At 58.5% G+C, this 451-nt stretch overlaps 1 protein-coding gene across 1 annotated transcript in view; it reads left to right on the top strand.

The window, feature by feature from the left end:
* EMH_0098210 (uncharacterized protein) overlaps positions 1–6 on the top strand; it is a gene marked incomplete at both ends in the record, with an annotated part of 837 nt that extends 831 nt beyond the window's left edge. Inside the window, one exon of the mRNA XM_013502668.1 lies at positions 3–6. Within this exon, the coding sequence (XP_013358122.1) occupies positions 3–6 (4 nt within the window). The remainder of the gene's footprint in view (positions 1–2) is intronic.
* Positions 7–451: the final 445 nt, after the last annotated feature.

The following is a 451-nucleotide window of genomic DNA, read 5'->3' as shown; positions in this document are numbered from 1 at the left end:
TGGTGATGGTGCGGTTGCTGCAGCTGGTGGCGTTAAAAAACAGCAGCAACAGCAGCAGCAACAGCAGCAGGAGCAACTGCAGCAGAAACAGCAGCAGCAACTGCAGCAGAAACAGCAGCAGCAGCAACTGCAGCAGCAACTGCAGCAGCAACAGCAGCAGAAACAGCAGCAGAAACAGCAGCAGCAGCAACTGCAGCAGCAGCAACAAAAAAACACGCCTGCACCTCCAAGGAGGCAGCCAGCTGCTTCACTTCACAGCAGCAGCAGCAGCAGCAGCAGCAGCACCGACGGCTGGGTAGGCGGTGTGCGGAATGTGATAGAAGAGCGCAGCAGCAGCAGCAGCAGAAACAGCAGCAGCAGCAACAGCAGCAGCAGCAGCAACAGCAAGGACGGCTGGGTGGGCGGCGTCCGGGATGTTATAGAAGAGCGCAGCAGCAGCAGCAGCAGCAAC

The sequence above is a fragment of the Eimeria mitis genome, genomic scaffold, assembly GCF_000499745.2.
Source record: "Eimeria mitis Houghton genomic scaffold, Emh_scaff9870, whole genome shotgun sequence".
Taxonomy (NCBI): domain Eukaryota; phylum Apicomplexa; class Conoidasida; order Eucoccidiorida; family Eimeriidae; genus Eimeria; species Eimeria mitis.
This window is presented reverse-complemented; position numbering and strand designations above follow the sequence as displayed.